The sequence below is a fragment of the Drosophila guanche genome, unplaced genomic scaffold, assembly GCF_900245975.1.
Source record: "Drosophila guanche unplaced genomic scaffold, DGUA_6, whole genome shotgun sequence".
Classification (NCBI taxonomy): domain Eukaryota; kingdom Metazoa; phylum Arthropoda; class Insecta; order Diptera; family Drosophilidae; genus Drosophila; species Drosophila guanche.
Genome location: NW_022995749.1, coordinates 4311046 through 4331666, shown reverse-complemented (window position 1 = coordinate 4331666; position 20621 = coordinate 4311046). Strand labels below are relative to the sequence as shown.

General features: G+C 36.0%; 2 protein-coding genes across 3 annotated transcripts; one reads left to right on the top strand and one right to left on the bottom strand.

The window, feature by feature from the left end:
- Window positions 1-480: 480 nt before the first annotated feature.
- Window positions 481-10741, top strand: LOC117585823 (eIF-2-alpha kinase activator GCN1). The gene is made up of 4 exons (XM_034275553.1): window positions 481-537; window positions 593-695; window positions 2647-3614; window positions 3801-10741. The coding sequence occupies exons 1-4, from the start codon at window positions 523-525 to the stop codon at window positions 10617-10619; spliced, it is 7905 nt and encodes a 2634-aa protein (XP_034131444.1). The 5' UTR covers window positions 481-522; the 3' UTR covers window positions 10620-10741.
- Window positions 10742-11377: 636 nt separating this feature from the next.
- On the bottom strand, window positions 11378-19673 carry LOC117585443 (nephrin). 2 transcript variants are annotated; one of them, XM_034274918.1, is made up of 16 exons: window positions 19516-19672; window positions 17401-17530; window positions 16639-16847; window positions 16385-16495; window positions 16105-16311; window positions 15848-15999; window positions 15424-15568; window positions 15174-15304; window positions 14882-15041; window positions 14568-14738; window positions 14301-14423; window positions 13981-14114; window positions 13212-13386; window positions 12645-12922; window positions 12054-12251; window positions 11378-11901 (listed from the first exon to the last, which is right to left on the bottom strand). In XM_034274918.1, exons 1-16 carry the CDS (start codon window positions 19592-19594, stop codon window positions 11485-11487), a joined length of 2820 nt encoding a protein of 939 aa, XP_034130809.1. In that variant the 5' UTR covers window positions 19595-19672; the 3' UTR covers window positions 11378-11484. The 2 variants fall into 2 exon arrangements, with proteins under 2 accessions (XP_034130809.1, XP_034130810.1); XM_034274919.1 differs by lacking the exons at window positions 11378-11901; window positions 12054-12251; window positions 12645-12922; window positions 13212-13386 and adding an exon at window positions 13645-13894 and having other exon boundaries at window positions 19516-19673.
- Between the last annotated feature and the right edge of the window lie 948 nt (window positions 19674-20621).

The following is a 20621-nucleotide window of genomic DNA, read 5'->3' as shown; positions in this document are numbered from 1 at the left end:
TCTAAATGGTTAACAAAGAGCGTTTCTTATTTCTTCAGTCTTCAAACTAATACCATTTCTACTTACAAGGGTCCAAACGCTTCGAGAACTTTGCAGTTCTATGATAAATTGTAGCTTGTCTGCCGCATTACATGCATGTCTTACATGCATTTTGAAACATCCTACATATTTTGCTCCACCGCTGATAAAAGAATCAAGTATCTTTCTGTTAGTTGCCAATTCTTTTTTTCATAAATGATTTGATTTCCAAAAATTGTTTGGCTTTCATCAGCTGTTCTCAAGACGTACGTTTACCTTTTCTGATTCATTGCGTCCAGCTGTCTTTTATGGGGCGTGAAAGTCGGTGTTCCATATCTGGACAAATTTCCCACCGTTCCTCCAATCTCTGATCCGTGTTAAACATTTTTAGCGAAAGTACCAACTCTTAATGATGTTAAAATATCGAGTTATTTAATATCGATACATTATTATAGTATCGAACCTAGAACACACATCTTTATATTGATACACGTTTTGGCGAATATGGTGGATGCACAGGTTAGTAAATGAAACTTTTTAAGTATATTTTTAAATGACATTTTTAATGTTTCAGTTGTCTAGTGCCTTGAGGGATTTGCCCAACAGGGTATTAAACGCTTCCGTGGAGGAACGGCAGATATTGTTTCAAAATGTTTCTGCTGTTCTGGAAAACCCGGGTAAGTGTCGAAATACATATCTGACCCACGTACCCATATAAAGAAAGTACATTTGTACATAATATGAACATAAATATATATATAAAACATAAGAAATCGATGCAAAGTAAATTTGAAAGAAATATAATTACATATGTGTCTACAAACATTTTCAAACCCCTTAAGAACAGCCAACTAGCCAACTACTCGTGTCTTAAAGTGCCCTGCATTGAGAACAAAATAAATATTTTATATAATAAACATTACAAGTATTGTTTGCAAGAGGTAACTGTGTGTGGAGACATTTTTGAGAATGTGACTAGTGACAATGTTTTGGATTAATCGACCGTGCGAAATAGAAGTGTCTTTTTGCATTAGTTAATTTGTATATGAATTTCATAAAAGAAACAAACACTTTTTTTGAAAAGATAGTGGATATGTTGATCTTTGAAATAAAATAAACTTTTTCTGTTTACTTTAACCGTTTACCAAGTTAAACATATTTATGCACGTATGTGTTCAAACATTGGTGATAAGAGTGTACGAATATGTGTGCCTACTGTATATATATGATGAACATCAACGAGTCCACCTAAATATGTAGCTACATGTGTACATGTGATTGGCTGTTGGCCCATCCGTCTGTCCGTCTTTTTCATGCCTAGTTATCACAGGCTGCATCCAGACTGCAGTTATATCACACTTAATCGAGTTTGTTTCAAAGTTTTGTCAAACCCCCTTCCCTTCCTTTAAAGATACGATAAAACTAAAATCGCAGTTTCGAAAAGGGCCAATTGTTTATTTAATATCTCGAATGTTTTTAATGTATGGCTGCCAATTGTTTATATCTTTAAAGATTACTGTTCTGCAAAACATGTACATACAAAATGAAAGTGGGGAACGTGCTTTAAATAATTCTAAGCTTAAATTAGTTCTGGGTGGGCTTATTTTGCATCGACAAAATTATAAGTACACTGGAGGTGTTCTATTTTTTTAAGGATTTGGTAAAAGGATTGCTGGTTTTATTGCATATTTAAGTATATGAGAGTTCAAAAACTTTTTGAAATCCATGAATCTCCTATTTTTTCTTTTATTTCCTATTAGAAACATTTTCCTTAACTGCTGCTTAAAGATTTTCTCTGTGGTTCATATTTAGGAAATGAGCATAAATACATTGCATAAAAGGCACTGTTCGATAACATCTTTGAGCTTCCTAGCTGGTCTGTCTTGGTTTATTTTCCTGATGGAAATATAAAAAACAAAATAATTTACTCATTGTTTTATTATATATTTACCAAGACATGTTGATTCATTATTGATTTGTGCCATATATTGGACTTATTGTTATAAGTAAAGTTAGAAAATATAAGGTTACACACATACTGACTTAGTACCGGGTATCAAATTTGTGACTCGTACTAACGCGTCTTAAAACGTTCCTCTTCGTTGATATGAAGTTTGACAGGTTATTTAAGTCTCCGTAAAACCAGGCTTTAAAATTAATTAACGAGTGCTTTGGTGTAGGGATCGGACGGCCTAATCTATTGTGCGTAGGAAAAGGGTTATATTAGTTGTGAGGTCTGTATTGTTTTAAAGGAACATTTTCCGATTATTATTTTATTTCATTCAAGAAATAAATTCAAACCAAATTGGTTTGATATAATACAACTAACAAAACTGCAAAATAAACGCTGGAATCATTTAATCCTGGAAGTTGACCTCACTAGCTTAGTTTTGAACCTTTAGCCAGTTATAATTTTTGTTATTTTTTGTTATAATATTTTGTTTGTGAAAATTAAAAAAATGAAATTTCTCGGAATTCTGTGGCACCGCGAACATTTTTATGCCGAATTGCTTTCTGCGATTTCCGTGGCACAACTGCATGTTTGATTCCTAGAACTATTTGATTGTTACATATTGTTTTCAAGACAATAAAACACTTTCTAATACTATTAAATGTTGTATCTTTAAGGGATTAATTCAGCGATAGTTCGAGGCATATGTAAAGTGATTGCTACAACGATAAGCAAGTACAAAGATCATCGATCACAACTCATCGTTCGGAACCTTGTAGCTGATCTTGCCACTATTCATCATGATTTAACAGTAGAACATATGTTAAATGTATTCAAAACCCTTTTGTTTAAGGATTTTACTGCTGTTTCGCCACAAAAATCTTGTAAGTCGGCTGTTGTCGCATTGGGATGGATTTCTGTAATATTAAAGCTCGCAAATCGAGACTCAAATATTTATAGAACCGAAAAAACAAGATTATTTGAGTATCAGACATTGCTATATCAAATCACTTTATTGGGGCCACATCAACGATTTGCCGACGCAGGTACTAAAATAATATTTGATTTATGGAATGATAGTGAAACCACATATGATGAAACTCTGTCCACATTATTTCAAATGGAGTCAAATACAAATGTGACCATTATGATAATGATTATGATCAAATTTGAAGCCAAACGTAGCAAATCCATTATAATGAGATCACATAAGGAAAAAGTTCTTGAATATTTTGTGAAGAGCATGATTTCCTGCAAACAGAAGCCAGAAAAGTGTTTTATTATGGCCTGTCGTCCACTATTGGAATCAACTACTGAATCTGAATTTGATTCCCATATATATCCTCCTTTAAAAAGGGCAATGTTACGAAGCCCTGAAAATACTCTTGAAAGTATTGGACTCATTTTTGACATGGTTAATATCGATTGTAGTCGGTATGCCTCTGAAATTGGAAAAGCTTTAATAAAGAACTTATATAGCAAAGGCGACAATGCACGACGCGAATCGCTTGAATCGTTGAAACTACTTTCGCAAAAATGCTCTGATGCCACTATTATCAAAGAATTATTGGAAGAGATTTTTTCGGTGTTAAACGGTTCTGACGGTAAAATAAATGTAGTCGAATACCGGCTAAATTTATTACAGGTAAATATATTTTTTCTTAATCTGAAACATTTACTATTATTATATTTGAAGTATGTATGTAACTGGGCACACTTTATTCTTCGGATATACATATATATTCGAATATATTCTTATTCTAATAGAATACTATTATTTGTTTATTATTTGTATTATTTGTATTACTAACATTTGTATTCTTTATTTCAGGGAGCCGGCTTTTTAAGTTTTAACAATATAAGCCAGGACCAATATTCAAACGTTTTAGATAAAGCAGTGAACCTCTTTTGGAAGGCTTTGGAATGTGAGACGCAGGATAAAGTAATTTGCTGTACTTTAGAGATGTTTGCTCTATGGACTCAAAAATTGCGAAATGAGCTTCCAAGTGTTATTATTGAAATCTTTAAAACTGGCATTCATCAAAAAAACACAAATCAAGTCATACGACAAAGTTATCTGGAATGGCTTCTTCTATCTATACAAAATACTACGGCTAACAATCATAATTCCATTGTACCAGATCTTATTTCTTTGTACACTAAAGCCCTAGCTAATTCATCCCAAATAAGTAACGCATCAGAAGCAGCTTGTATTGCCTGTATTCTTTTGATATTGGAGAAGCCATCCGAGAACTACTGCCACTTTTGGTCAACGGTGTTCGATATGAACAAACAGTATTTCTTCAATGAAAAGTTTATTGCAACAGCGCCAACTGAGACGCTGTGTAATATTTCATTAATGGCGAAAACGCTGCTGTTTTCATATTCCGAAAAAATTAAATGCCAGTTTGGGCCATTGGTGCGGACGTTGGTTTATAACTTATGTAGCACTTCTGTTAAAGTGAGAAATTTTACAATAGTTCAAGTAACCGAAATCATTCGAACCCCTGGAGGTGTCGACTTTGTTAAATTAGCTCTCTCTGAATTTGGTAAACGCATTAATACAGTAAACATTCAAAATGAGGGCGAGACTTGTATTGATCAGTTTGGAATTCCAACACAAGCGTACGTAGATACATTAAAAGTTTTGACGGACTTACAGAATATTAGTTATGAAGACTCTGTCGAGGTTGCCATGCAACTACTTGTTATTGCCCATCATCCAGCAATCGTAATGAATAATTCAATATTTTGGGAATCCACCATACTTAATAATTTTCAGCTCAAGCCAGAAAATTTAATTTCATGTAAGAAAGATGAAATTGTTGAGGAATATATAGATAATTTTAAAGTTTCTGCGTCCCACGAAAACACCATATCAACTTTGGTTCGCCTTAGTCCTGAACTTATTGTTCCCATAATTATAGCGCATTTTAAGAGGTATCTTCTTGATCCGGAAAATTATGATGTGACTAATGATGAATACTTAACATATATGACACCAGATGGAGAATTATATGATAAAACTGTAATACCACATGCAGACTCACAATATGCTACAACTCGTGTCAAACGCGAAAACAAAGTTTACAGCCATAAGGAACAGTTGGAAGAGATTGAACTTCGTCGCGAAATTGATGAGAAGCGACAAAAAGAGGGTAAATCAAAGACAACTAAACTCACCCAAAAGCAGGAGGAGCAAATTAAAAATCAAACAGAAAAGGAACTACGTATCAAATTACGTATTAAAGATTTAAAGGAAAAACTGCTTTGTAAAATATGTTTACTTAAAGCGTCCATTTATGGAAATGAAAAGCATGTAGCTTTATATTTTTATACTTTTTTAAATGATATCTTAAAAGCCACTGGAAGCCCACTTAGCGCGGAAGCTCTGACTGAACTGTATATTTCCTTGCACACTATTTGTTTCAAGAATCAGCAAAATCTAGCTAAGAATATTGCGATTGCTACAGTTAAACTTCAGAAACCTTCGTGTAACTTAAAAGATGAATATAATTCTATTAATATACACGAATCTATGGAAGATATTATAACTTCTCTGGAAGACCATACAAACTCTAAGCATTTGGATTCTTCATCATTTTCATACGCATTTGAATTTCTTCGGAGAGCATTAATATTTTTGAAGTGCGACTCAAGTAACAAACTTATTTCTGTTGCCATACAAATTATCGGTCTTCACGCGCAAGTACGAGATGAGACTTCAGATTGTAAGGCAAAGTTTTTGCCTAGATTGGGTATGTTTGAAATATTACTCAATATATTCCCAAATAACAAAGTTCAAGCCCAAGCGGCCAGCGCAATATTAGAAGTTGCCAAGTCTTCAAGCGGAGGTATCTTTTGTGCTAGCCCAGATAACCATATAATTATGGTATTTTTAGAAGCCTTGCAATGTAACATAGACTCTGTAAGAAACGTCGCATTGCGTGCCCTGAATATAATGATAGAAGCCATTGTTAATCATTTAAAAGTTCACAATGACCTCCAGCAAGCAATTATTGTCAGGCTATGGATAGCAAAATTCGATGTAGCAGATGAAAATAGGGATCTGGCTGTTAGTGTCTGGGATATTTCCAATTTACCTCTCCCAGGGTTTAACGAAATTGTATCTAATATCACACACTCTGAACTATGTATCCAAAAGTCAGCGGCAGAATCATTGATACCCCTTATTAAGACTGACGAAACTTTAGTTAAAAACGGAATACAAAAATTATTAGATATTTACAATGAAAAGCTTTCACTTATACCGCCTGTAGTGGATCAATTTGACCGTGAAATCGAACCAGCTACAGACCAATGGAAACCACGAAGAGGTGTTGCGTTTGCATTCGCCCAAATGGCTCCATATTTATCTGTTGAAGACATCAATTTCATTATGCATTTCATGGTTTCCCAGGGTCTTGGTGATCGTGAGGATATCGTACACAAGGAAATGTTAGCAGCTGCATTAAAGATAGTTGACATCCACGGTAAAGAGACAATTGTGAGCCTTTTACCCGTTTTTGAAGAATTTCTTGATAAAGCACCGAAATCCCAGAGCTATGATAACATTCGTCAAGCTGTCGTAATCTTAATGGGATCCCTAGCTCGGCACTTGGAAAAGGACGATAAGCGTATTGATCCAATTGTTAAACGGTTACTTACTGCACTGTCAACTCCGTCTCAGCAAGTACAAGAAGCGGTTTCAAATTGTTTACCTCATCTAATCCCATCCGTTAAAGATGAAGCTCCTAATATGATTAAAAAACTTCTTCATTCGCTAGCAAAGTCTGATAAATATGGTGAAAGACGTGGTGCAGCGTATGGTATCGCCGGGATTGTGAAAGGACTTGGAATTTTATCACTAAAGCAACTGGACATAATGTCTAAACTAACAGCCTATATTCAAGAGAAAAAAAATTACAGATCCCGAGAAGGAGCTTTGTTTGCTTTTGAAGTGTTATGTACGACACTTGGTCGCTTGTTTGAACCGTATATTGTCCATGTTTTGCCACACTTGTTGCAATGCTTTGGTGATTCTTCCCAATATGTCAGACAAGCGGCGGATGACACTGCTAAAGTAGTGATGGGAAAGCTTTCAGCTCATGGCGTTAAGCTAGTACTTCCTTCTCTTTTAGATGCGCTTGACGAAGACTCCTGGAGAACAAAGACAGCATCTGTCGAGTTATTGGGTGCAATGGCATTTTGTGCTCCGAAACAGCTCTCATCTTGCTTGCCCAGTATAGTCCCAAAGTTAATAGAAGTGCTGGGTGATTCCCATACAAAAGTACAAGAGTCCGGTGCGGAAGCTCTTAAAGTAATAGGATCGGTTATTAAAAATCCTGAAATTCAAGAAATTGTTCCCATTTTATTGATGGCCTTGGAGGACCCGTCTAACAATACATCCGCATGCTTACAATGCTTACTCAAGACTAAGTTCGTGCATTTCATTGATGCTCCCTCATTGGCCCTTATTATGCCCGTTGTTCAAAGAGCTTTTATGGACCGATCCACTGAAACAAGAAAAATGGCTGCTCAAATTATTGGAAATATGTATTCGCTTACAGATCAAAAAGATTTGGCACCATATCTACCAAGTATCATTCCTGGCCTGAAATCATCTTTGTTAGATCCCGTTCCGGAAGTGAGAGCAGTCTCTGCTCGAGCGCTTGGTGCCATGGTTAAGGGCATGGGCGAAACATCATTTGAAAATCTATTACCATGGTTAATGCAAACTTTAACATCAGAGTCAAGTAGTGTGGATCGTAGTGGTGCAGCTCAAGGACTCTCTGAAGTAGTTGGTGGGCTTGGTGTCGAAAAGATGCACAAACTTATGCCAGAAATTATATCCACTGCAGAAAGAGTTGATATTGCACCACACGTTAAGGATGGATATATAATGATGTTTATATATATGCCTGGCGCGTTTCCTGAGGAATTTACACCCTATATCGGACAAATAATCAATCCAATTCTAAAAGCCTTAGCTGATGAGAGTGAATATGTGCGTGAGACAGCCCTAAAAGCAGGCCAGCGAATTGTCAATTTATATGCAGAAACAGCTGTAGCGCTTCTTCTCCCCGAGCTTGAAAAGGGGCTATTTGATGATAACTGGCGAATTAGATTTAGCTCAGTTCAATTATTAGGAGATTTACTTTATCGCATATCAGGCGTGTCTGGAAAAATGACTACCGAAACGGCCAGCGAAGATGACAATTTCGGAACTGAACATTCACACAAAGCTATAATTCGATTCTTGGGCGACGAGCGGCGTAATCGAGTGTTGTCTGGACTCTATATGGGACGCAGCGACGTTTCCTTAATGGTTCGGCAAGCTGCATTGCATGTGTGGAAAATAGTTGTAACAAATACTCCAAGAACACTTCGTGAGATTCTTCCTACATTATTTGGTTTACTATTAGGGTGTTTAGCAAGCACTAGTTATGACAAACGACAAGTAGCTGCTCGAACACTAGGAGATTTGGTAAGAAAACTTGGCGAAAGAGTTTTACCTGAAATCATACCAATTCTTGAAAATGGATTAAACTCTGATCACCCGGATCAACGGCAGGGTGTCTGTATTGGCTTATCGGAAATAATGGCATCCACATCAAAAGAAATGGTGCTTACATTTGTGAACAGCTTGGTCCCAACAGTACGTAAAGCCTTGTCCGATCCTCTACCAGAAGTTCGAGAAGCAGCTGCAAAAACATTTGAATCTTTGCATAGCACAGTTGGATCCCGAGCTCTAGATGATATTTTGCCATTCATGCTTGAAAATTTATCCAATCCTGATCCTCAAATTGCGGAGAATACTTTAGATGGACTTCGTCAAGTTATGTCCATTAAATCAAGAGTAGTATTACCTTACCTAGTGCCCCAACTAACTTCACCTCCAGTTAATACAAAAGCTTTATCGATTCTTGTATCTGTAGCTGGTGACGCATTAACGAAATACTTGCCCAAAATATTATCAGCACTATTAGATGCCCTTTCAGAATCTTATGGTTCTGCACATGAACAACAAGAATTGGATTATTGTCAAACCGTCATATTATCAGTAACGGATGAAGTTGGTATAAGAACAATAATGGATACCTTACTGATTTCAGCAAACTCTGATGATCTGTGTACTCGAAAATCCTCGGCTAGTTTGCTGTCTGCATTCTGCATTCACTCACCAGGAGACTATTCGCAATACATTCCCCAACTCTTGCGATGCCTACTTAGACTAATGGCTGATCACGATAAAGACATTTTACAAAAGTCATGGGAAGCTTTAAATGCTGTAATTAAAGGTCTTAATTCGGCACAACAAATAGCTCACGTATCTGATGTTCGCCAAGCAGTTCGCTTTGCTGCAAGTGAATTAAAAGAGCCTGAGCTGCCAGGATTTTGTTTGCCCAAAGGCATAACGCCTTTGCTGCCTGTTTTCCGAGAAGCGATTTTAAATGGCTTACCAGAGGAAAAAGAAAATGCAGCCCAAGGGCTGGGTGAAGTTATTTACCTTACTAGTGCACAATCCCTACAACCATCAGTGGTGCATATAACCGGTCCATTGATTCGAATCCTGGGTGATCGTTTTAATGCTGCGGTCAAAGCGGCAGTTTTAGAAACATTAGCCATTTTGCTGCACAAAGTCGGTGTTATATTAAAACAGTTCTTACCACAGCTTCAGACCACTTTCCTTAAAGCTTTGCATGATCAAAATAGAAACGTAAGAATGAAAGCTGGCAAGGCTCTATCGGAGCTAGTGGCAATCCACTCAAGAGCAGATCCTTTGTTCAACGAAATTCACAATGGAATTAAAAATACCGATGATTCTGCTGTCAGGGAAACAATGTTGTATGCTCTTCGTAATATTGTGAGTCCGTCTGGAGACAAAATGTCTGAGCCAATAAGAAAGCAAGTATTTGGCACCTTACTAACCATGGTTGGACATCAAGAAGATCTTACTCGAAATGCGGTTTGCGGATGCTTAGGAGCTATGATCAAGTACATGCCGGCTGCACAAATTGACGATATATTCAATAATTCAATACTTACAAACAGCACAGACGATATGCTAATTAAACATGGGCACACAGTTATCTTGTTTGTTGCTTTGAAGGAATGCCCCAATGAAGTTCTCACATCAAACTTAACTGAAAAAATAAAGAAAAATATTTTGGCTAATATTGTGTCAGAGAAAGTTCCAATTGCTAGCAATGCTATAAGAGCTGCCACTTATCTTTTGGAGAACACTCTTGTTAACAAAAGTGAGCTTCCTACCACCATTGTAGTGGCACTAGCTAGAGCTATGAATCATTCTAGTAATGACGTGAAGCAATTGGTCGCTAAAAGTTGTACACACCTTTCCAAAAATTTAACAGCAGATCAAATTGGGGTAGACCTTTTGAAATATTTGGTTCCTATGCTGGTAAATGGCACGAAAGAAAAAAATGGCTACGTCAAATCTAACTCAGAGTTGGCGCTTATTTCTATTCTAAGACTAAGGACCGACGACACAACTTATTCGAGAATATCAGAAATCTTAGAATCGGGCGCTAGAGATTCATTGAGCGAAGTTGTAACAAAAGTTTTAAAAAGGGCTGCTGCGCAGTCGGTAGTAAAGGAGGAAGACTTAGACGACACCTTGCAGACATAATTTAAAAATAAATCGTACACTTAATATGATAAAATAATAAACAAAATATATAGTCTCAAAATATTTATAATACTGAAATTTTTAAATACGTTTTGTAAACAATAATAAAGATTTGTATATTATTCCTTTGTCTATTATTTGAAAATTGGTGTATGATTGGATCTGCCTGGATAACGAAAATCGTCCATAGGGGGTGGATCGACTTAAGCAAAATCTTTTTATTAAACTAGGTTCCGTCTAAGCGTGCCATGGATAAGGCCATGTACACCGGCACCACACGCTTTTGCGTCGTGTCCATTCAAATTTCCAGCGAGTCTCATTCCACATCCGTAGCCAATGCCACAGCTTGGCCAGACGCAAGCCAACCTCAGCCTTATGTTCAGATAAATATCCAGACATGGATCTCGAGTCTTAAGCTGACAGTATAACCTCAGTCCAATAACCAGGTGTGTAACTGCTCCCGCACTCTTCTCGTTGTCCAGCCGGTGCACCGTGTCCAGTAACATCTACGTTTCCTGCGTCACAGGTCGGACACCGCTTTCGTGAAAACGGATTGATCTTATCTCAGTTCCTGAAATCCTGCAAGTGGTGATAGAATGTTCAGACTAGCAGCACTAGCGGGACGGCAGCTCTGTAGCAGATAACAGCCTGCAGCGCACCCGTCTACAGTAAACTAATCTAGTTCGCCGCACAAAAACAATATATATAAATTAGTTTATTTCACCGCAAAATAATTCAACTATAAACAATACTGTTTTAATAATAAAGTATAAAAGTTTATTCTAAGAGTTCGAAATGCAGGATACAGAGAATATTAAAATTGTTATCACAGGGGAGTGTCGACCACCCTGTGGAATTTCTATAGTCATACAGTGCTGTCGCGTTTAATCATTAATGGAGTTTGGACGGTAACCTCGTCATCGGATAGATTTTGTTCAACTGAGTGAATGTCATCGCTACCGAGTCCCATGCAGACTTTACCGCTTTGAGATTGGTTTATATGATGCAAGGGTATTCTTCCTTGTGGTGGAGGTAAAACATTTGAGGGCGAGGGCATAGAGCTATTCGATGCTAAAGATGATCCATTTGAATGTCCAATTAATGACTGTGAATGGTTATGATGGCTATGCGCTCTTGATTGTGGAAAAGAAAGTTGATGAAATGTTGAAGTCGGTCTTGTTCCGCTCATGTTGCAATTATACTTTGGCCAAGCATTGTGCAACGACTGGCGAGGAAGTGTACATTGGGAGATTGAGCTTGAATAGACGTGTGGAGTCACATTCTGAAATAAATTTTAAAAAATAAAATATTTTTATTAGAATGTGTTTTATGCATACAAATAATGGCAGCGTTACAAATTTGCAGATCAAGTTTCCCGAGAACTTCAATGTTGGCAATTCTCCTCCCTAATTCCACTAATAAATAACTACTTACAATTGAGATTTCCCCAGCCAAGGCCTGTACCGGGCTATGAACTCCACTACGTAAAGTACAATAGCCCATTCCGTGAGAAGTGCGTAATGTCATTTCAGCAGCTGTAATGTGTTGCGTCTCATTTACAGATATTCCTCTGCTGGGACTGCGGTCGGTATGAATTGTTGATATCTGTTGTCTGTTCCTTGTGCTGTCAGTCTATAATGATTGCGATAATTTATTATTTAATTAATGTTCCCAATATTTTAGAAATAGTAACGAGAAGGAACGTTGTGAGACTTTTATACATGTATGTACTTTACATGTCAATACTTTACATGTATTGACATCCAAATTTGCATCCAGTCTGCTGTGATATCACACAACATACAAGTGTATTTTCGAGTACGGGGGATAAATATATCTTCATATTGCGCACATTTCGCCATCGTTTATTGGCCGCTTTGGTGATCACAGTTAACAACAGTTTTACTGTATTAGTCCTTAAAATGCTACTCACCTCATTAATTTGGACATTTCACAGCAGTTAGTAAAAAAGCTTACCAGCTATACACACATCATTTTTAGATATTTAAAGGACGCAATTCTTACCTGATCATCTGAATCAATAGTTTCCGGTACAACATCGGGATTTTTTTCATCATAATCATCAAGATCCTTACTCGCAGAACTTTTTATACTTGGCCCTGGCGATTCATCTCTTGATATATTCTCATTAGACAGTTCTTTTTGACGCCTTCTGGATGTAGCTGTGCATGGTATTCGGAGTGCGAGTATAATTGCTAGTATGGCGACCAGTACAGCCAAGGTTAACCCAATTGTCAGCGAGACAACTGGCGAGAATAAAAGCTCCGCACGAAGATTATTCGCTTGAAGTTAAAAGAAATATAAAACAAATTATAATGAAGTGTACGTAACTTTTATATAAACCCTGTAGATCAATAAATATAAACGGTAAAGCTACTCGAACTTTCCGACTCGCGATCTAAAGGCAAGCCCCTCAGACCTCCAGCAACTTTCATTACATTACATTTAAGAGCACAGCCGAGCGTTAGGTAGGTTGTCAAGTAAGTACACATTCTAAATTATTGTTAGCTTAATTTTCAATAGGTAACTAATGTAATGCATTACATTTAATAGAAAAAAAATATTGCTCACTCTGTTCTGACGTTAACTGCTTTTCTGGCATTCGGAGCATAGCCGCGTTGAGTATTTCAGGATCAGATCGACCTTTTGTGTTAAACGAAAATATATATAGTTTATACAGGCTACCTGGAGTAAGACCAGAAACCGTGAATCTTGGATTTGTGGATGTAATATTTGCTTTTAGTTCCTGAAATAAACAAATAAACAGTGCTTGTAAAAATTGGTTTGAATTAAAATTTTACATTTGATGTCATAAGTTGTCATATTGAAAAATGTAAGGTTTTCATTAGAGCTGTACATAAACAAAACCCCGAATCGATTCGGAGAGATTCGGTTATAGCTTCGTTCTGTAAATTAAAATCAGCTAATACACAAATGTTCTGGTTTGTTAGTAATCAGCCTATCCACTCTAATTCCTCTCAGTCAAAAAACTTACTTCCTTCCGAAAAGCCCATCACAAATCTAAAGGCTTGCGTAGTAAGCTCGGCACACTTTTCATGGATAGTGTCACATGTTCATCGCATTTGATTTTGTTTACCGAAACATGGTTAAAGCCGAACATCCTTAGATCCAAAGTTTTGGCAGATCGGTATACGGTAAAACGCGAAGTTTAGCCTCGAATTTAGAGACATATCTCCTGCTGAAAAATGTATGGGAGGAGATATGTCGCCAGGAGATACATATGTCGTTACCCCCTAGCTTATAAATATAATTTAAATATGTTCGCCAGGCTTGGAATAAAGTTTACTATTAAATAATATTGCAGTCTATTGTATCTTACATGTGTACTACTGTCCGTAAGTTCCATGAGAAAATGTTGTGGTAATCCGCCATTAAAACCATCATTACAGGTAACTGTTAATGATGACACTGATATATGGATAAGAGTACAATTGTGTACTTTTTCCGGTCGACCTTAAAGTGTACAAGAAAAATTGGTTATAAGAAAATCGCAAATTACTCTTAAAATAAAGCGATTCGGCAATACTATCTATCTACTAGCAAATCTCTAGTTCAAAATTATGATCCCGAGATTGTGTTTCTGTTGGTTTGCCATAATAATAGGACACAGATTTCAATCTCTCGGAGTTTCTTGCTTACCTGCAGCTATAATGTGAAATACGCAGGGTACTCTTTGCTTTCCGATTTTATTCGTTGCGACGCATAAAAGGGTACCATAGTCCAGTTCAGTGATTGGAGTGTATGTTACAATGGAGGATGTGCCTAAAACGATGTAACCTATGAGTTAATTTCAGTCTTTTTGGTTCGAAGTGTAAATAAAAGTTCATTTTTTTGAGTAGTTAGTTAATACCAAAAAAAGAGGGCACTGCGGCCCTCCCGCAGTATCTGTGGTTAGGCAGAACTTACCCGATTGAATAATGTGATTTTTAGCAACGTCAATACTTTCCGCGGAATTATTAAATGTCCAACTAAATTCGACTTCATGTGGGTTTGCATCGACCACGCACGTTATTTTTGCATCTTCGTGTTTTGCTATCCCATATATTTTCTTCTGGTTCTGCATGCACGTAGGAGAGTCTAGAAAAAAAAGTAAAACGTTAACCAAAGTTGAAAGCTAAAAAATTAAATTAAATTTTGCAAGCTGCCGAGCTTTTTCAGTTTCTAACTTCACATATGTATAGCGAGAAGGAACGGTGCGAGGTAGCCTTAGGACAACTTACACAAAATATTCAAGGCAAACGGTGCACTTATTCCTTCCCCTTCTGCATTATATCCAACGCATGAATAGTTTCCGGCGGTAGATCTTGTTACACCTTGCAGAACCAAAGAGTGATTACTTATTATTATTCCTTGAGAAATGTTATGGAACAATGGTTGATCCTAAAAGAAATAGAAACAAATAAATATGTTCATATTTGGTTTTCTGGAGCGAATTGTATTGGAAAGTTTTAATTTTTGGCACAACTATTATAGACTTGATGATAATGTTCTCCCTAATATGTTAATACTTACGTTGTGACGCCACTCAATTCGAAATACATTTGGATGAGCTATTACTAGGCAATCAAAGTAAACATCTGTACCCTCACGTAGAGTATTTGCGTCTAAAGAAGTTCCCAACCGAACATACGCTTCCGGAACATCTGTAAATAAATTCGAAAATTTAATTTTACTTCGTTATAAATCAAAAGTAGAAGAACGTATTAAAACACCAATCTGCTAAGGTTTTTTGTTTTCATGAATCCATAATTTGTATACTTACATTGAATATCAAGCTTCCATCCGTCTTCAAGAGGCTCCGATGGAACAGCATGATTGTAAGCTTTGCAGGACAAAAACTTCCCCGAATCGGCTTTACTTAAGCTGATGGAAAGAGTACTTGTTGTCTGGTTGCCATCACTTGACGTCTAAAATAACATCATGAATATTTTGCATTAAAAAATGTACATTCGATCACCAAAAAAAAAAGCGGAGGCCATAAATTAGTTATATTACTGATCATCATGAACAGCAGAGTCGATAAACCCGCAAATGCACTATGGGTAAAAGTCGAAAATGTTGGAACTACAGTCACACTAGGTCGAAAATCAAGCCTTCTTAAATCCATCACTGAGCTCTTATAACGTTGTTCTGGTGAACGTGAGCGCACCTATACAATATATTGTATAGAAAATTTGTTTACTTACAGTTTCAGTTGTTTTTTCAAGTCGTATTCCGTTTTGCCACCACGTTATAACTGCAGGAGGTCTGGATCCAGCACTTTGACATAAAAGATCATACCTTCGTCCAGCAGAGAGAGGCTGATGGGCCCCTAACAATCGAATGTTCAATGGTGAAACTAAAAAGATATGGGTCGTAGATTGAGTAAGATATTGCATGGCTTAAGAACAAGGAATAAGAAATAAGGCCTTAAAATCATTGAATTTGTTTGGGACACACTTACAGTTCATATCGATTTGAACCACAGCTTCAACGATTGGTGCACGAGGATGACTAACTGCTCTGCACGTGAGTCGAGAGTTGAGGTCTTTTCTTCCAAGCGAGGGCAGAGAAATTACACACTCGATCAGTTTTCCTCCCTCTGAATGGAAAATATCGCAAGGCATTTCCACACCATCTCGATACCAACTTATTGTAGGAGCTGGGTAGCCTATCAAATCAAAATAATAAAATTAAATTAAAGGTTTATTAATTCACCAATGGTCTACCTATTCAGGTCTTACCTCCAACTACTTGACATTTTAAGATCACAAGGTCGCCTTCACTGTATGGGCCTACCACTGTAGATCGCTCAACGTTATCATTGTCCCGTATAATTACTTGTTTAGGTGGAGCTAATACAAACAAAAAAGAAAGTTTAAAAATATGATTAATGAAAGCTACTATGTACATACATATATTTGATAGATATCTTTTGTCATCAGAAATAAGGGATATAAGGACTGTTGTAAATACATTTAAAAATACAATTACTTACATATGACGTTAAGCCTTACACGGCTATTTATTGTTTGTGCCTTTAAGAAGTCTACCCGGCATCTAAATGTTCCTGAATCGGATGGTTGGGTGTTTTGGATTGAAAGTCTACCAGGCTCCTTGTCAAAAATAAAGTAAGCTCTATCTCCAAAGACGGAATCATCAGACCATCTTTTTGGTGCTTTAGAAACACCTGCGCGTATGTCGATACTAAAAATAAATTTAAAAGGTAAAAGTTTTAAAAATAGGTCCAACGAATTTTGTGATTTGATTTCAGTAGACTTATATGGTTAAAATTTTAGTATCAAACTAAAGAACTAAAACAAAATGCGATTTTTAGTTTTAAAAAAACTTTTTGAAAGTATATTGCAAACTCTGAGTATGAGGAAGTGATCTACTGGTTCAGGTCCACAGCTTAATTTTTGTCTCTTGCTAGTTACATTGTAAAGTTTTCAATTGTCTCACAGTGTAATAGTATTACTGAACCTAGTCTTTAAAATACAAAAAGAAGCTTGCTATATGTTCCAATGTCATTTACATAAATAATTTATGGGGATTAACGGCCTATTTATAATCGAGAAGGGACGTGTGACACGCTTCTAACGCGTCACAACTTTTATACCCGGCACTCACAATATAACCTATTTACTCTTCGAGTACCGGGTATAAAAAGCCTTTGTGGAAAATTTTGTGAAGATAACTTAAAACCTGGACTACAAATATTTTTGTTTTTTTGTTCCATTAATATATTTCATATATTTACCTGTATATGGGAGTACCCTTGTCATCTTTGTACCATAGCACCAACACCGGCTCATCTCCCTCATATGTAGTTATATTGCATGGAAGGAATATATTTTCTCCAACCAAAGATTCGATTTGATGAACTGGTACTAGAGGTATAGGCAATATTATTTGATTAGAAAAATGCAATCAAAAAATAAATGTTAACTATTTACATGTGTTACACCTTTCATTAAACAATTTGTTAAGCCAGCAAATATATATTGCTATTATTTTTATAATTAATCTAGTTAGCTTTACTTGTTGGGAAATACTAAAATTGGTAAGATGAGTTTCTGAATTTAGTTTATTAACAGATTAATGATTTGGAATATTGCGTAAAAGACTCGAGATACGACAGTGTCGAACTTAGGTATTAGCACAGGGTTAACGACATATTTATCTCCTCCCATAAATTTTTCAGCAGGAGATGTGTCGAAAAATACACATGCGCACACACATACATACAAATTTAAGGATTTCTCATTTTAACAGTTCCGCCGGACCGAACTTATCCAATAATGTGGACCTTTGTTGTTCATGCATTGTTGTTCTCCAAGCTCCAGATCCACTCTCAAATAATACAAGGAGTATGTTTCATACAAAATTTAACAAACACGAAGCAGTGTACCCAGCGAGCATGCACTTTGTTCACTTTGGTCATACTGGGCACCAAACGAAATATATTGCACTTTCTGTCGAAAGATAATTTTGCACATCTAAGTACTTGGTAGTTATTCCACAATGTCTTTCTAGCATACTAAAATATCTAAAAAAAATTCGAGATAAATGGCAAACGAATATATTTGTAACTGTTAAAAACAAGCACGTTTGGGCCCGAGCGACAAAAGCTTTAAAGAAATAAAAAAAAAGTAAATTTATAGACACTTAACAGAGACATCACATAAATAAAAAAGTTGCATTAATATATTGGTTTTTGCTTAATTCTGAGATTGATTTGAAAAAACCCCTTCCAGATTTGTACCGTGTGAATCTCTTGGTTTTTTTTTTTTACAAAAAGAATAGTTGCCCAAAATCGACCTTAGCACCAGGTTTAGAGGTCGTCGTAAGGTGTGTCATAATAACAAAATAATTTTGAAAATCTGTCTAATTTTATCTGCTTGAAATGTGTCAGAGAATTGCTCATTTACTCTTCTAGAGCAGTGGATAAAACGTTTGGTCCTTAAGGTGGTGGCAATGCTTTGTAAAGGCATTTTTTATTCCATTTGAAGTCATATTTCCACAGTCCATTTGAAGTCTTGTAAAGTAATATAGAAAATTAACATAGACAATTCGAATTAGTCACTTTTGCGCAGTCTAAATACCACTCTATAAAAGCGAACAGACAGCTGTTCCGTTAAAGATAAATTGAATCCCCACGGCAAAGAGTATTAAAAGTTTCACTAGGAACGACAAATATACTGAAAAGCTTCAATTAGATTTGAGCAGTTGGCCAAAACTATGTTTTGCATGAGATTAAACGTGAGGCTCTTACTTACTGAAGGGATTTTTAAATACATTTTTTTGCCTATGTAAAACTAGAAGATGGAATGAGAATATTAATGGATTCACCAGGACAACTTGATCAGCGATCACTGATGGAATTCCAGTTCTGGTGAACGCAATGGAACGTAAAATAATACGATCCAATTTTACTAGAGTGCTTATTGTTGCGAAGTCAATTACGATAGGTTCTAAGTCGTTGTGTTTACGAAGCCACTATGGTAAGGTATGCATCAGAGGCGTTCATCAGAACTCACTATATGATAGATACAATCCATCACGTTATGGTGAACGCACAAAATGAAAACTGCTGTATGTACATATGCATGTAATATTAAAATTATTGTTACCTCAGAAATATGTTCCCTTCTAATTACAAGTAGTGACAAAAAGTTTGGCTGTTTCCATACCAAAAATTCTGTATATTTGTATGTACATATGCGTATGTTTGTTTGATTTAATGATAGACTATGTAATTAGTAATTTTAGTCTAGTAAGTGAATATTTCGTTATACCTTTAAATATGTGCATATACATAAGTACACATGTACATACATGTATGCATGTGTGTAGTTATTTGTCTCAGACTTACCATCTTTGCTTCCAACGATGTATCTTATTTGTTGAAATGTCAAAATTAACAGAAGTAATAGATCCATTTTGTATACCATTCTCGGTTTTCTGAATTAAACATTTATATTTTAAGGAATCGCGGCTTTTTTTTGTTGTTTATTAATCCTACACTAAAACTTTAAATAAATTTCATTTACAAGATTGTTATCAACCAAGTTTTCTAAAGATAAGGACACTTATTTACACCTCCCCATTTACACACTTATATACATATTTATACATGAACAGATAGAATACATGCACAGAACATATGTATGTATATGTATATGTATGCTGTAGGTGCAAAAAAACATATGTATATATTTACTTATGTTCATCTATTAGTTAAAGTATTTTTTGCATGTCCATGCCGCTTCACTTAAAAAATTATAAAGTTCAACATTTCTACCTCCTGAGCTATTTGGCTATTTTCGCGTTTGTTCGCATTGCATTCTATTAGAAATTGTCACTTATGTTGTTATACACATTGAAAATATACATAAACGATTGTTATACGGGAATAGCTCAAATGAATACAACACAAATAATTATATTATTTAAACTGCGACTAAAACTGATACTTTATTTCACTGTCAGAAAGTTATTTTACTTATTTTCAAACCGCGAAGCGAAACTAACATGTAAATTCTCAATAGCATTACACCTACAAGCTAGGACCAAAAAGCTTGACGACAACGAGCGCACGCGTCAAATTTGAGCTTTTGATGTATGTTTGTACACATGTATGTAATGTAACATGGGATGTCAAATGAAATTATTGTTTAAATGTAAATAGATATCATCTTTCGTTTTCAAGATGGGAAGATTTTAATAGAAAAGCTCTTAGCATATGTACATACAAATGTAAGTGACAGACAACAGCCTCATATCTGTATAATACATTCATAAAAATCAGTAACATGGTACATATGAAAATGATGATCGTATATTTGTGTTCCTCGAGAGAGACTTTAACACCGAATTAAAAGTCAACGATCGTTGAGGCAAGCACATTATATTTTAAAAATGTGTACGCTCTCAAAATTGAGCGTCCGAGCCACGCCGGCTTTCATCGTTTTTTAGTTG

Excerpts from the sequence above, each read along its gene's own strand:
- LOC117585823 (XM_034275553.1), top strand. Across the intron at positions 696-2,646 it reads TGCTGTTCTGGAAAACCCGG|GGATTAATTCAGCGATAGTT; the intron begins GTAAGTGTCGAA and ends TGTATCTTTAAG. Across the intron at positions 3,615-3,800 it reads ACCGGCTAAATTTATTACAG|GGAGCCGGCTTTTTAAGTTT; the intron begins GTAAATATATTT and ends TCTTTATTTCAG.
- LOC117585443 (XM_034274918.1), bottom strand. The coding sequence starts at position 19,594 with ATGGTATACAAAATGGATCTATTACTTCTGTTAATTTTGACATTTCAA. Across the intron at positions 16,312-16,384 it reads AAAATGTCAAGTAGTTGGAG|GCTACCCAGCTCCTACAATA; the intron begins GTAAGACCTGAA and ends TTGATTTGATAG. Across the intron at positions 15,042-15,173 it reads GAATTGAGTGGCGTCACAAC|GATCAACCATTGTTCCATAA; the intron begins GTAAGTATTAAC and ends TATTTCTTTTAG.